This window comes from Neomonachus schauinslandi, chromosome 7 (assembly GCF_002201575.2).
Source record: "Neomonachus schauinslandi chromosome 7, ASM220157v2, whole genome shotgun sequence".
Classification (NCBI taxonomy): domain Eukaryota; kingdom Metazoa; phylum Chordata; class Mammalia; order Carnivora; family Phocidae; genus Neomonachus; species Neomonachus schauinslandi.
Genome location: NC_058409.1, coordinates 56,496,626 through 56,509,124, shown reverse-complemented (window position 1 = coordinate 56,509,124; position 12,499 = coordinate 56,496,626). Strand labels below are relative to the sequence as shown.

Genomic DNA, 12,499 nt, shown 5'->3' with positions numbered 1-12,499 from the left:
ATTACTTAAAAATAAATCTTAAAAAAAATGTTTTTTCCCCAGAGTTTCACTTTAGAAAACATTAGATGGTAAAATATTTTTACAGTGTCATGTAATGTTTAGCAGGAACCATTTATGTACAGTTGATACAAGAAACAAAAAAAGAGCACAAAGACATACCCTGTGACTCTACCCTAAAAACAGACTTCTTTCTCAAAATCCCAAGAGTCTGGCTGTCATGTGAAGGTCATGCAGTTTTTAAATATCTACAATTTCCTCTTCAGCATCTTAAGTCTTTGAATATAATTCCTAGCCCATGTGGAGAGGGAAGACCAGCTTCTGAATCTTTTGAGTTTTCTACTGTTAACTCCATGAAGAAACACACAGTTAACTAATACCAAAGAATCAAATCTGGAAATCCCAAAGTCTGAAAAAATAATATTCAAAATATCCATGTAGGAAAACCATAAAACTAGGAGAAAATATGAAACAGGAGAAGGAAGCTAAGGAATTATAATACCTTCAAAAACCTAGAGGAAAAATAAATTCAAACTATGAGGAGGGAAAATGTGTCTTTATAAAGAAATGAAACAGAAAATAGGGCTTGGGAAGTGGGGAGCAATAAAAACACTAAAATTAAAGCAAGAAGTCTAAACATTAAAAACAGAAGGTAAACACAACACCTAAAGGCCACTTCTCATTTTAGAAATTATATGCCACAATTTTTGAAAATTCAATTTTATGTACTTCATATAGGGGAGAAAATTTTACTGGAAAACAAGAATGACCTATGTCTGATTCTTCCCAACATGTCTGCGCTATTTATAATTCTTTCCAAATTTCATATTCATTTCTCATACAAGTCTCATACTATTTGAGAAGAGCAGAGAATAGCAAAGTAAGAACTAGAATCTGAAAACAGAGGTGCCTAGCAATTTTTTGGCTAGAGGGCGTTGGGTACCTTAAACTCTTGAAGACTTGGTAAAAGCTGAAGACATCTATAAAATCTTACATTTCTTAATAAATTTAAGAGTAGAAATAACAAGAGAATAATAACTATACCACCCTTCAGGGAATTATAATTAAATGAGTTAATAGATAATAAGTACTTACATGTGTAACATACTACAAAGTCTAACTCTTAATTTCTCACTCTTCATTACTATCTTTACTAAAATATCTCCCATAGAAATAACTTATATTAGTCAATACTAAGGATATAGGACAGATTTTATTACAGGTATTTCAGAAACACTGATCTCAAATAAATCCTTAGTTTCTCCTTTTACAGATGTTGTCTCTGATGTCACAAGCCAACAAAATGGCCAAGGATGAATGTGTCTTCACAAGGCCCTAGGCTTACACACTTTTTTTTAACAGTTTGAACATATAAATTTCATTTTTAGTTTTTATTTAAATTCCCTAGTTAACATACAGTCTAATACTAGTTTCAGGGGTACATTATAGTGGTTCAACACTTCTATACAATACCTGATGCTCATCACAGCAAGTGCCCTCCTTAACCCCCAACCCCACCCACCTCCCCTCTGGTAACCATCAGTTTGTTCTCTACAGTTGTTGTTGGTTTGCCTCTCTTTTTCCCCCTATGATTCTTGGTTTTGTTTCTTAAACTCCACATATGAGTGAAGTCATATGGTGTTTGTTGTTCTCCGACTAAGGCTTACACAATCTAAGATAAGGAAGAAATAGTTCAGTATATTATTGCTGACCTAGCTCTGTCACTCCATCACTATCCTAGACATAGTAACAATGACTTATCTAGCTCTTTAACCCCTTAGCCAGACACTGCTATTTTTCTCTAAGATAACGCCCTTGAAGTGGCCTTTGGTAGTCACAGTCTAAATGGATTTCATAGCAAATGATCAATTCAGTACTTATTTCTTTGGTATCATTGAGAAACCCGAGGCTTCCCAAAGTCATGCCACACATTTTTTTATATGATTTGACGGGCATGTTATACTTCTGAAGACGGGGCACATAATTAGAAACAGGGCTAAATAAACAAAAAAGTAAGAGTCAAATTTAGGGCACACTCTTAAAGCTTCAATAGACTCAAAGAGGGCCCAAGTGCAGAATCAAAGGCTCCTGGCCAAACCCCAAAATTATCATGTTCACATTCACTTTCTGTGTGATAAGGCTAACACTGTTATAATCTATCAAAAGACTATGCAAATCAGCCAAGATCAGAGAGCTACAGAGTAACAAGTAGGAAATCTCCTGTCTGATCTTGCTAGAACAGGAAAAAATGGCATGGCTTTATCCATAAACCAAATGACTTAGAGCTAGCACAGGCATAATTTAAAGTGTTTAAGTTATTTTTATTATAAACTTCTTTGGATACTACCATGTTGACTGAGATTTTGCATTTCTCGTTCTCGACGATCTAATTCTGCTGCTTTTCTTTCTAGTTCTTCTTGGCGCTTAAGAAGCTCAGCTTGGGCCAAGGCATGTTCCTTAAACAAACAAACAAAACATCAGTGAATGAATAGGTTGTCAGAGTTAGAAAATCTTGTAACACGACTATGCTCTTTACTCTCTCTCTCCCTCTACAATGCCAGAAACTTTTTTTTAAGTTTATTTACTTTAGTCATCTCTACACCCAATGTGAGGCTTAAACTCAGGACCCCAAGATCAAGAGTCATACAATGTCAGAATCTTAATTCAAATGCTCTGCCAAAATACAGGAATTCAGGGGTGCCTGGGTGGCTCAGTTGGTCATGGGGCTCCCTGCTCAGTGGGGAGCCTGCTTCTCCCTCTCCTCCCCACTCGTGATCTCTCTATCTCTGTTGCTATCTCTGTCTCTCTCTCTCAAATAAATAAATAAAATCTTAAAAAAAAATACAGGAATTCACTCTAGGTTACATCTTCAGAAGACATGGAGATACTTGACTGATTTTTGTTTTTAAGATTTTATTCATTTATTTTTCAAAGACAGAGAAAGAGCACAAGCAGGGGGAGCAGCAGGCAGAGGGAGAAGCAGGCTCCCCACAGAGCAGGGAGCCTGATGCGGGGCTTGATCCCAGGACCCTGTGATCATGACCTGAGCTGAAGGCAGATGCTTAACTGACTGAGCCACCTAGGAATCCCTGATTTTGGTTTTTTTTGGTTATGAAAACCATCAGTGAGAATATTGGGCACATTTAGAACAGGACAAAATTCTCTCAGTAAGGGTAGTTAGAGTCCTAATTGGGAAAATAAAATTAAGGTGACCTCTGTGCCTAAATGAGAATGAAGAACAAAGGGAACAACTGAGGCAAAACAGACAAAGTGAGAAAATGACAACTGAATTGCCTCTTAAGAATTGGTTTGAATGGTGCCTAAGGTTTCCAATGCAAGAATATACAGTATCTTCTATTTTAGAAGACAATGAGATGAAAGAAGAATATGATTCAGAAATTCTGGTTTGTAACTCCATCTGCCTTTATGTAATACAAGGCATCCTATTCATCTCCTTTATTCTCATATTTTTACCACCTGCTACTTCCTACCACTGTCCTTTGCTTAGCCATTACAACTCTTTTCCAATAGTTTATATTATCTTATCATTGGTACTATAATAGCATTGTGCATTAAAGAGTAAACCCAACAAAAGGCAACAAAAATTTCCCTAAAGAAATTGTTCCTCAAGAGGATATATGAATTCAGTAACTGCTAATAACAGTATAAAGTAAATATTATAAGCTGAAAAAGAACTGTATTATAGGGTTGACAAACTAGCTAACCCAGACTCAAAAGTAAGTTAAAAATTAAATAAGGCAGGGGTGCCTGGGTGGCTCAGCTGTTAAGCGTCTGCCTTCAGCTCAGGTCATGATCCCAGAGTCCTGGGATCGAGCCCCGCATCAGGCTCCCTGCTCCGCGGGAAGCCTGCTTCTCCCTCTCCCACTCCCCCTGTTTGTGTTCCCTCTCTCACTGTGTCTCTGTCAAATAAATAAATATATAAAATCTTAAAAAAAAAATTAAATAAGGCAAAAAAAAAAATTAAGTAAGGCAACATATAAAGAATTCTTCTATTCTGAAGATGTTATTGATACTGTAATTTCCAATACAAATTTACACACATAACATGAACTAACCTTTGCAATCTGTGTATAAGCTGGATGTTCCTCTGTTGGTTTCATTATTGCTGGTTGTGTACTGGGTACATTAGGCATTTTCACAGTGCCTGGTGGAGGCTAGGAAGATTAAGAAAAGGACAAATTATGTAACACAGAGATCCAATTTTAACTTCTTTCAAAAGACCTAACCCTAACAAAAAGCAAAACGCCAGGAACGCTCTTCCTCCTCTAGTGTGTAGTAAAGTGCTGCTTCAGCTCTCCATCTCCATTTTCTCAAACTCACTCATTCCTCAACCCTCCAACTGGCTGCTACCTCTACCACTACACCACACACACTCTCCTCCAGGATACCACGTGTAGAAACACAAAACAAAACCTTGAAGTATTGCTTTTTAGTAAAATACAGATAGTGCCAAACTGAAGAATTTACATCAAGGTTGTTAACTCTTTCCACCAAAGAAAGGTACGTGCCAGGGCCATAAAGTTAATAGGAGAGGTTGGCCGGGAAGATGGCAGAGTAGGAGGACCCTAAACTCGGCTCCTCCCACAGATACAACTAGGTAACACCCACAGCAGCGGAAATAACCCAGGAAACAGCCCAAGGGCTGCCAGAATGCACTCCACAGTGAAGGGCAGGAAGATTCCACACCAAAGGAGGTATAAAGGGTGAGGACACAGTCTGGGAGCAAAAGGACTGCAGTCTGCCGCAGCAGAGAAGAAGCCAACGGCAGAGAAGAGCAGCAGACAGATCTTCATACTAACTTGGAGGATGAATCTCCATATTTGCCTTTGAAATTTCATGAGTTCTTAAAACCAGCAGGACTTAAAACCTAGAGTTTTAAAAACCAGCATGCTCAGCTCTGGGTGAGCCCAGAAGGTGTTAGGAAACAGAGTCCCTCATCTTAAAGAGACAGCATGAAAAACAGCCTATGCAGATGCAGTGTAGAACCAGCAGTTCGAAAAATACCACAGGCAGACAAGGACAGAGATTTGCTCATCTCAGAGCACGGGCCTGGAAAGACAGGTATCATGGGAGACCCCTCCAGGAAAAATGAAGCTGGCAGGTGACATTTTCCTCCCCTGCTCCCCAGCATAAATAACAGCCACCTGCGGAAACCAACACCGTGTGGGTGGCCACATGCTACTTAACCTGCTTACACCAAACCGAGCCCCACCACATGTGCTTTGGCAGATCAGCCCTTCCCAGGCATGCTCCCCTGAGTTGTGGTGCTGTGGGGTCCCTCCCCGAGAAGACCACCCTGCCAATACCACATCTCCTGACCCACTTGTTTTGCAGGACCGCAGTTCCAGCAGTGGCAGGTATTGTTTCACAGGTAGACCACTGCACACCTTGCTACTCACAATAGGTAAAGACAGCATCAGCAAACAACTGGACTGAAGGGAGAAGATGCCAGAACTCAACAGCAGAGCACCTGCAACACACCCTGGGGAACAGGGACACTGCACTACAGGGCACTATAATACTTCTTCAAAGACTACTATTGTTATGAGTAAGGTAAGTAGCTGACTTCTCTAACACAGAGAAACATACACAGAAAGTCAAACAAAATGAGAAGACAGAGAAACATCTCCCAAATGAAAGAACAGGACCAAACCACAGCTAGAGACCAAAGCAAAATGGATATAAATAAGATGCCTGAAAGAAAAGTTAAAGTAATGATCACAAAGATACTCACTGGACTGGAGAAAAGAGTGGAGGACATCAGTGAGACCCTTAACAGAGAGATAAAAAAAGAACCAGAGGTCAAGAACACAATAAGTGAGGGCGCCTGGGTGGCTCAGTCGTTAAGTGTCTGCCTTCGGCTCAGGTCATGATCCCAGGGTCCTGGGATCGAGTCCCACATCGGGCTTCCCGCTCTGCGGGAAGCCTGCTTCTCCCTCTCCCACTCCCCCTGCTTGTGTTCCTGCTCTCGCTATGTCTCTCTCTGTTAAATAAATAAAATCTTAAAAAAAAAAAAAGAACACAATAAGTGAAATTAAAAATACACTTCATATAATAAATAGCAGGCTTGATGAAGCCAAGGAATGAATTAATACCTGGAAGACAGAGTAATACAAAGTAACCAAGTTGAGCAAAGGAAAGAAAAGTATATAAATTGAGAATAGTATTAGGGAACTCAGCAACTCTAACAAGCCTATCAAGCACAGTAACATCCACATTACAGGGACCTCAGAAGAAGAGAGGCAGAAAATTTATTTGAAGAAATAATAACTGAAAACTTCCCTAATGTGGGGAAGGTAACAGATATCCAGATCCAGGAGGCAGAGAGATCCTCCAGAAAATTCAACCCAAGGAGGTCCACACCAAGACACATAGCAATTAAAATGGCAAAAAGTAGGGATAAAGGAAAAACATTTAAAGCAAGAGAAAAGAAGACAGTTACATACAAGGAAAATCCCTTAAGGCTACAAGTGAATTTTTCAGCAGCAACTTCGCAGGCCAGAAGGGAGTGGCATGATACATTCAAAGTGGTAAAAGGGAAAACTCCGTAGCCAAGAATGCTCTATCCAGTAAGGATATAATTCAGAATAGAAAGAGAGAGAAAGACTTCCTCCAAAAAACAGACCACTAAACCAGCCCTATAAGAAATTTTAAAGAGGACTCTTTGAGTGAAAAAGAAAGACCATAAGTGAGAGTATGAAAAGTAAAAAGCACAAAAGCAGTAAAAATAAATATTTCTGTAAAAATCATTGAAGAGATCCAAGAAATAAAAGGATGTAAAATATGACACTATACACCTAAAAGGTGGGAGGAAGAAGAGTAAAGAATGAGTTTAAACTTAAACAACCATCAACTTAATATAGACTGCTATATGCAGAAGATGTTATATACAAACCTAATGGTAACCACAAATCAAAACCCAGTAATAAATATACAAAGATTAAAGAGAACGGGATCCAAACATATCACTAAAGAAAGCCAATGAACCTTGTCCCTATAAATAGCAAGAGAAGAATCAGAAAATCTATAGAAACAACCACAAAACAAGTAACAAAATGGCATAAACACGTATCTATTAATAATTACTTTGAATGTAAATGGACTAAATACTCCAATCAAAAGACACAGTGTGACAGAGTGGATATACAAATAAGACCCATGTATATGCTACTTACAAGAGACTCACTTCAGACCAAAAGACACCTGCAGATTGAAAGTGAGGGGACAGAAAAACATTTATCATGCAAATGAATGCCAAAAAAAAGCCAGAGTAGCAATATTTATATTGGACAAAACAGACTTAAAACAAAGACTACAAGAGACAAACAAGGACACTATGTAATAATGAAGGGGACAATCCAACAAGAAGATACAACAACTCTAAATATTTATGCCCCAACATGGGAGCACCCAAATACATAAAACAGTTAACAAATATAAAGGAACTAAACAAGACTAATACAATAATGGCGATAGTAGGGGGCTTTAACGCCCTACTTGCATCAACGGACAGATCATCCAAACAGAAAATCAACAAGGAAACAATGGCTTTGAATGACACACTAGACCAGGTGGATTTAAGACATATTCAGAACATTCCATACTAAAAGAGCAGAATACACATTAAAGTGCACACTGGACATTTTCCAGAATAGATCACATATGAGGCTACAAAAAAACTCTAAACAAATTCAAAAAAATCAAAATCATACCATGCATCTTTTCTGACCACAATGCTATAAAACTAGAAATTACAAGAAAAAATCTGGAAAGAGCACAAATACATGGACATTAAATAAACATGCTATTAAACAATGAATGGGTCAAACCAAGAAATCAAAAATTGCATGGAAACCAAAGAAAAGGAAAGCACAATGGTCTAAAATCTTTGGGATTTTAGACGCCATTTAGGTGCCTGGGTGGCTCAGTTGGTTGAGCGTAGGACTCCTGACTTCAGTTCAGGTCATGGTCTCAGGGTCACTGGATCAAGCCGAGTCAGGCTTCATGCTCGCCAGAGAGTCTGAGATTCTCTCTCTTCCTCTCTCTCTCCCCCACTTCACCCCTGCTCACACACACTCTCTCTCTAAATAAAGAAATTAAATCTTTCAAAAAAAAATAAAATAAAATCTTTGGGATGCAGCAGAAGTATTTCTAAGAGAAAAGTTTATAGCAATACTGGCCTACCTCAAGAAGCAAGAAAAATCTCAAGTAAATGACCTAACCTTACACCTAAAGGAGGTAGAAAAAGAACAAACCCAAACCCAGGAAAAGGAAGGAAATAAAAATTAGACCAGAAATAAATGATATAGAAACTAAAAAAAAAAAAAAAAAAACAGAACAGATCCATGAATCTAGGAGCCAGTTCTATGACAATATCAACAAAACTGATAAATCCCTCAAGGCTCATTACAGGGAAAAAAAAAAAAAGAGAGAGAGGACCCAAATAAACAAAATTACTAATGAAAGAGGAGAAATAACAACCAACACCACAGAAGTACAATCAATTTTAACAATATTATGAAAACTTCTATGCCAAAAAATTGGACCGCTTAGAAAAAAAATAGATAAATTCCTGGAAATATATAACCTGCTAAAACTAAAGCAGGAAGAAACAGAAAATCTGAACAGCCAGCAATGAAATTAAATCAAAAAGTAGTAGTTAAAAAACCAAAGTCCAGAATAAACCATCCTTTTGCACCAAAGATGTCTCAAGAATTCTTGGTTGTTGGCTCCGGACCTCACCCCACCAAATTTCACCTATATTCCAAAACCCCATCAAGAAGAGCAGCCCCTGGACTTAACACCACCCACTCCAGATTTCCCCACCAGTATCTCTCCACTTAGTGCGAGACTCCGTCCCTACGATGACTTCACATCAACAGATGATTTTTACCACCCACAGAGATACTTCCTGACTTCCTGTCAGCCTTAGATTCAGCTGCCTCCCCTAGCTAGGGACATCTCTACGTCCCTATTCAGCGGGAGGATGTTACAGAAAATGAGAACTTCTGCCTCCAACAACCTTAGATTTAAGGATCAAAATTGCTCAGGGAGGAAATGATGAGGGAGCAGAAGGAGCTAGGTGAAGACAAAGCATAATATGCACAACCTCTCCCACCCCACCCCACCCCACTCCCCTCTGTAGGTGGGAGGTGTGTGACATTCTTCCAGGAATCTCCCACCTGTTTTAATGTTAATACCTTGCTGGGGGAGAAACAAGCTTGACAATGGCTCTGGTATCTTGTATGTCAGTTCTCTTTAGCATATGAAAGTTCTTTTGAAACCTCCCTTTTCCTTACTTGCCCCAACACGGGGACAGGACCCATGCTTTAATAAACCACCATTTTGCACCAAAAAAAAAAAAAAAAAAGTTCAGGACCAGACAACCTCACAAGCAAATTCTAACAAACACTTAAGGAAGAGTTAATACCCATTCTTCTCAAACTTTCCCAAAAAATGCAAGAGGAAGGAAGACTTCCAAATTCATTCTATGAGGCCAATATCCCCAATACCAAAACCAAATAAAGATACCATTAAAAAAGAGAACTACAGGCCAATATCTCTGATGAATATAGATGGAAAAGTCCTTAACAAAATATTAACAAACCAAATCCAACAATGTATTTAAAAAATCATACACCAAGATCAAGTGGGATTTACTGCCAGGATGCATGGGTGGTTCAATATTTGCCAATCAATCAACACGATACATCACATCAATAAGAAAAGGATTAAAACCAAATGATCATTTCAACAGATGCAGAAAAAACATTTCACAAAGTACAATACCCATTTATGGATAAAAATCCTCAACAAGGTAGGTCTAGAGAGAACATACCTCAACATAATAAAGGCCTTATACTAAAAACCCAGAGCTAACATCATACTTAGTAGGGATAAACAGAGAGCTTTTCCTCAAAGGTCAGGAACAAGACTTGGATGTCCACTCTCACCACTTTTATTCAACATAGTATGGGAAGTCCTAGCCACAGCAATCCTACAACAAAAGGAAAAAAAGGGGGTGCCTGGGTGGCTTAGTTGTTAAATGTCTGCCTTAGGCTCAGATCATAATCCTGGAGTCCCAGGATGGAGCCTCGCATCAGGCTCCCTACTCAGCACGGAGTCTGCTTCTCCCTCTGCCCCTCACCCTGCTCAGGCGTGCTGCTCTCTCTCACTCACTCTCTCTCAAATAAAAAAAAATCTTAAAAAAAAAAAAAAAAGGTTGGGGCACTTGGGTGGCTCAGTCAGTTGAGCATGTGACTCTTGATTTCAGCTCAAGTCATGATCTGAGGGTTGTGAGATGGGTCCACATCTGGCTCTACACTCAGTGTAGAGTCTGCTTGAGATTCTCTCTCCCCCTCTGCCTCTGTTCCTCCCCCAGTCATGTGCATGTGTGCACATGCTCTCTCTCTCCCTCTCTCTCTCAAAATAAATAAATAAGTAAAATCTTTAGGGGAAAAAAGGGAAATAAAAGGTATCCAGATGGTAAGGAAGAAGTAAAACTTTCGCTATTTGCAAATAACATGATACCCTATATAGAAAATCCTAAAGACTCCGCCAAAAACTACCAGAACTGATAAATGAATTCAGTAAAGTTGCAGGATACAAGTATCAATGTACAGAAATCTGTTGCATTACTTTTTTTTTTTGTAAGGGGGGGGAGGAAGGGGCAGAGGGAGAGAGAGAGAGAGCTCCAGGGGACTATCTCACAACCCTGAGATCATGACCTGACCCGAAATCAAGAGTCAGATGCTCAAGCGACTGAGCTACCCAGTGCCTCTGTTGCATTTCTATACACTAATAATGAAGCAGCAGAGATATTAAGAAAACAATCCCATTTATAATGCACCAAAAATAATAAGATACCTAGGAATAAACCTAACTAAAAAGGTGAAAGACTTATACTCCGAAAACTATAAAACACTGATGAAAGTAAGTGAAGACAACACAAACAAATGGAAAGATATGCCATGCTCATGGATTAGGAGAACAATTATTGTTAAAATGTCTATACTACCCAAAGCAATCCACACATTTAATGCAATCCCTATCAAAATACCAATAGCATTTTTCACAAAACTAGAACAAACAATCCTAAAATTTGTATGGAACCACAATGACCTCAAATGGCCAAAGCAATCTTAAAAAAGAAAAAACTGGAGTTACCACAATCCCAGATTTCAAGTTATATTACAAAGCAGTAGTAGTTAAAACAGGATGGTACTGACATAAAAACAGATAAATTAGAGATCAACAGAATAAAAAATTATATGGTCAATTAATCTCTCACAAAGGGGGAATGAATATACAATGGGAAAAATACAGTGTCTCCAACAAATGGTGTTGGGAAAGCTGGACAGCCAAATGCAAAAGAATGAAACTGGACCACTTTCTTTCACCATACACAAAACTAAACTCAAAATGGATTAAAGACCTAAATGTGAGACCTGAAACAATAAAAATCCCAGGAAAGAGCAAAGGTAGTAATCACTCTAGTATCGGTTAGCAATATTCTTGTAGATATGTTTCCTGAGACAAGGGAAATAAGAGCAAAAACAAAACATCTGCATCAAAATAAAAAGCTTCTGTACAGCAAAGGAAACAACAAAATTAAAAGGTAACCTACACAATGGGAGAAGATATTTGCAAATGACACATCCAATCAAGAGTCAGTATCTAAAATACATAAAGAACTTATATAACTCAACACCAAAAAAAACAAGTAATCTGATTGAAATGGACAGAAGACATTAACAGACATTTCTCCAAAGAAGACATCCAGATGGACAATAGACACATGAAAAGGTGTTCAAAATCATTCATCAGGGAAATGCAAATCAAAACTACAATGAGATACCACCTCACACAGCTCAGAATGGCTAAAATCAAAAGCATAAGAAACAAGTCTTGGGGAGGATGCAAAGAAAAAAGAACCCTCTTGCACTGTTGGTGGGAATGCAAATTCGTGCAGCCATTGTGGAAAATTGCATGGAGGTTCCTCAAAAAATTAAAAATAGAACTACTCTACAATCCATGAATCACACTACTGGGTATTTACCAAAACATACCTAAACACTAATTCAAAGGGATACCATGTACCTCTATGTTTATAGCAGCATTCTTTACAATAGCCAATTATGGAAGCAGCTCAACTGTCCATCGATAGATGAATGGATAAAGATGTGTATACACACACACTGTAATATTATTCCACCATAAAAAAGAATTAAATCTTGCCATTTGCAACAACATAGAGCAAGAGAGTGTAATGCTGAGTGCAATAAGTCAGAAAAAGACAAATATATTATGATCTCACTTGTATGTGGAATTTAAGAAACAAATGAGCAGATGAAAAAAAAGAGAGACAAACCAAGAATCAGACTCTTTACTATAGAGAACAAACTGATGGTTACCAGAGGGGAGGTGGGTGGAGGGATGGGTGAAATAGAGGAGGGGGATTAAAGAGTACACTTATCATGAT

At 38.4% G+C, this 12,499-nt stretch overlaps 1 protein-coding gene across 2 annotated transcripts in view; it reads right to left on the bottom strand.

Annotated features, from left to right (window-relative positions):
• SCAMP1 (secretory carrier membrane protein 1) overlaps nt 1-12,499 on the bottom strand; it is a 120,830-nt gene that overhangs the window by 56,700 nt on the left and 51,631 nt on the right. For both annotated transcript variants that reach the window (XM_021701935.2, XM_044916931.1), the window contains 2 exons: nt 4,074-4,172; nt 2,345-2,453 (listed from right to left, as the gene is read on the bottom strand). In XM_021701935.2, the coding sequence (XP_021557610.1) occupies nt 2,345-2,453; nt 4,074-4,172 (208 nt within the window). The remainder of the gene's footprint in view (nt 1-2,344; nt 2,454-4,073; nt 4,173-12,499) is intronic.